This window comes from Uranotaenia lowii, chromosome 1, assembly GCF_029784155.1.
Source record: "Uranotaenia lowii strain MFRU-FL chromosome 1, ASM2978415v1, whole genome shotgun sequence".
Classification (NCBI taxonomy): Eukaryota; Metazoa; Arthropoda; class Insecta; order Diptera; family Culicidae; genus Uranotaenia; species Uranotaenia lowii.
Genome location: NC_073691.1, coordinates 140,260,716 through 140,263,415, shown reverse-complemented (window position 1 = coordinate 140,263,415; position 2,700 = coordinate 140,260,716). Strand labels below are relative to the sequence as shown.

Here is a 2,700-nt window from a genome sequence, read left to right as displayed (position 1 = left end):
GAGAGACGGGGAAAAATCTTTATCCTGATGCTCGTAGCAGATTCTCGAGCAGCAATTTGATTATCTTGTTGGGTTTCGAGTTTTGCCTCCCCGCAGCCTTAAAAAACGGTTTTTTTTATTTTTATATTCAGGAGTTTATGTGTATTAAAAATATATTTTTTCCAATATCTATGCGGTAATTGGATAGAATTTTAGTTGATAGTGTTAAATATCCAATCGGATTCATCGAAATTTAATGTTTTGCATATCGCTGTTATTCTGAAGATAGCTGGAGTTCAATACTAATTTTTTGGGGCTTGATTGTTCCATTGCAACTTCCTCCAAGAGATGCCTGAAAAAATAAATTCTAATTATAATAATTGTAACTTATATAAGTTATCTTATTTTAATCGCCGCCGGGATATATTCTTATTTAATTTTTGGCATTTCGGCGAGTTGTGAAAATTCAAGGTAGAATATTTAGAAAGAACATGAAAGTATTATAGGTGGAAAGATCAAAGCTAGAGCGCTTTGGGTAGAAGAAATTGAATAGTTGGTGAAAATGTGAGCAGGGCTTTTGTTTTGTGAACAGCTTTTGAACTACTTGCGAGATTCTTTGCCGCGAGCCGTTTCAATGTTGATAGGAAGCGATGAAGAAACCCATCGGATTCCTACCCACATTGAAACACGGACGGGTCGAACACATGAGATTGTGTGTTTCCACCTATAATACTTTCATGTTCTTTCTAAATATTCTACCTTGAATTTTCACAACTCGCCGAAATGCCAAAAATTAAATAAGAATAATTTATATAAGTTGAGATAAACTGTTTGAAATTTGATAGTGTAACTATCCTCATACTTACCAAACGCTCCTTCTGATAAAAACTACCGACTTGGGTAGGTTAAAACCATTAAAACGGCAAGCCGTCACATGAGAATAAGCTCCTTGATTTTCGAACACTAGAAAATCGGATACTTGAAGCTCCGGCAGCTCGATACCTTGAGCAAAAAAATCATTCCCGTCGCAGGTTGGACCAAAAAGTGTAGTCCGTCGAATGGGACCACATTCGTCGGTAGATTTCCAGACAATCGGAAGCACTTTTTGGCCCTCGTACTTAGCGCTGTAGAAACTTCCATAGATCCCATCGTTGAGGTAATAGAAAATATGATCAACTTGATCCCGGTTTTTACTGTTGTGGAAAACACGCTTGCCATGAATCGGAACTACCGATGTTACCACACTGGCACAATAATATCGGCCTGGCTCAGCAATCACTTGAAGACCAGGCTTCTCAGGAAAGAACTCATCCAATGCCTTGTTGATATGAACGGCATGTTCCGCAAGACTTTCACCTTTATCCCCCAAGTATCCTCCACCCAAATCCAGGTACCAAAAGTTGAACCCAATCGATTCGGCGTAATCGGTTATTTGGCGACCTTTTTTAATGGCTTCATAATAAATTTTCCCATCGGTGCATCCGGATCCTGCGTTGAAACACCAGCCAACTACTTTGATGTTAAGCTGCTTTGCCAAATCCAGCAGCCATCGAGCTTCTTCGTCCGGATCGCAACCGAATTTTGTGCCCAACTGAGCCTGGGCATCCTTGGCATCAAATCGAAACCGGATTAAAACCCTAAAAAAAAGTTCAAAATTCAGCATTACAAACATTCTAAAATAATTGATACCACAGTTACTCGGCCTCCGGATAATACTGCTGAATTTTTCTCAATTCGAGCTCACAATCGAAAACGGTGCGTACGTTTCGTTCCCGGGCAAACAGCAGTCCTTCAATGGTCTTCGCAGGTTGAGCGTAAATGATCGCTTCCCGGGGCACCCCGAGGTCCAAAACCCGCTGAACTTCGCCCTTGGAGGCGCAATCGAAACCACAGCCCAACAAAGCCAGAGTCTCCACCACGGCCGGATCGTTGTTGCTTTTGATAGCGTAGAATGGACGAACCCGGGGCAAACATGTCAACCATTGGTAGTGACGTTTGACCAAATTGTCCAGCTCGACCAGATGAAGTGATTCTTCCGTTGGCCCAACAGCCACGAGTCTGTTCACTAAATCCGATGAGCTGGTTGAATCATCTATCACCTCAAGACGACCACTCAGAACCTTGAGCAAGTTCATCGTTCACTGAACTGACCGAAACGATTAGAAGGTACTTTGCGATGTTATGGTTGCAAATGTTAGTGGCCCGTTTGATGATGCTTCAGCGGCCCTGATAAGATATTTTAACAAATATGGTTTTCGAGGGCGACCTTGATTAAGCTATCAATTTCGTCTAATACCAAAACAATGAACAGTGGCTAAAAAGTCATCTCAAAAACACTGATAAACTATAAATATGGTACCGTAGGTCGGGGTAACTTTGATCACCTGGGTAACTTTGACCAACAATCAATTTTTGCTTATTATCGTGAATAACTCAGCCTATAGTTTGAATTTTTGAAAACTGTTTTCTACGTTTGAAAACCTATCAATTGAGTATCAAATAGGCAAAATTGGGTTAGTATTTGAATTTTTTTCAGCTAGCAAAAATGTTATTTCAAAATCTTAAAATATATATTTTTTCCAAGGCTCGCAAACAAACAGCTCACCTGATGAAACTTAAAAGCATTTAGAAGCAAACGGGTTGTTGAATGAGAAAGAACTACTTTTTTACTTTGTATATGTATAGCTATAGTGGGAAGGCCTAGAGGAATGCGTGAAGGTA

The 2,700-nt window shown here is 40.2% G+C and overlaps 1 protein-coding gene across 1 annotated transcript; it reads right to left on the bottom strand.

Moving 5' to 3' along the window:
• Positions 1 to 222: 222 nt before the first annotated feature.
• On the bottom strand, positions 223 to 2,140 carry LOC129737980 (ornithine decarboxylase 1-like). Its single transcript, XM_055729154.1, has 3 exons — positions 1,678 to 2,140; positions 846 to 1,616; positions 223 to 331 (listed from the first exon to the last, which is right to left on the bottom strand). The coding sequence occupies exons 1-3, from the start codon at positions 2,112 to 2,114 to the stop codon at positions 223 to 225; spliced, it is 1,317 nt and encodes a 438-aa protein (XP_055585129.1). The 5' UTR covers positions 2,115 to 2,140.
• Positions 2,141 to 2,700: the final 560 nt, after the last annotated feature.

Excerpts from the sequence above, each read along its gene's own strand:
- LOC129737980 (XM_055729154.1), bottom strand. The coding sequence starts at position 2,114 with ATGAACTTGCTCAAGGTTCTGAGTGGTCGTCTTGAGGTGATAGATGAT. Across the intron at positions 1,617-1,677 it reads CAGTATTATCCGGAGGCCGA|GGTTTTAATCCGGTTTCGAT; the intron begins GTAACTGTGGTA and ends ACTTTTTTTTAG. Across the intron at positions 332-845 it reads TTTATCAGAAGGAGCGTTTG|GCATCTCTTGGAGGAAGTTG; the intron begins GTAAGTATGAGG and ends TTATTTTTTCAG.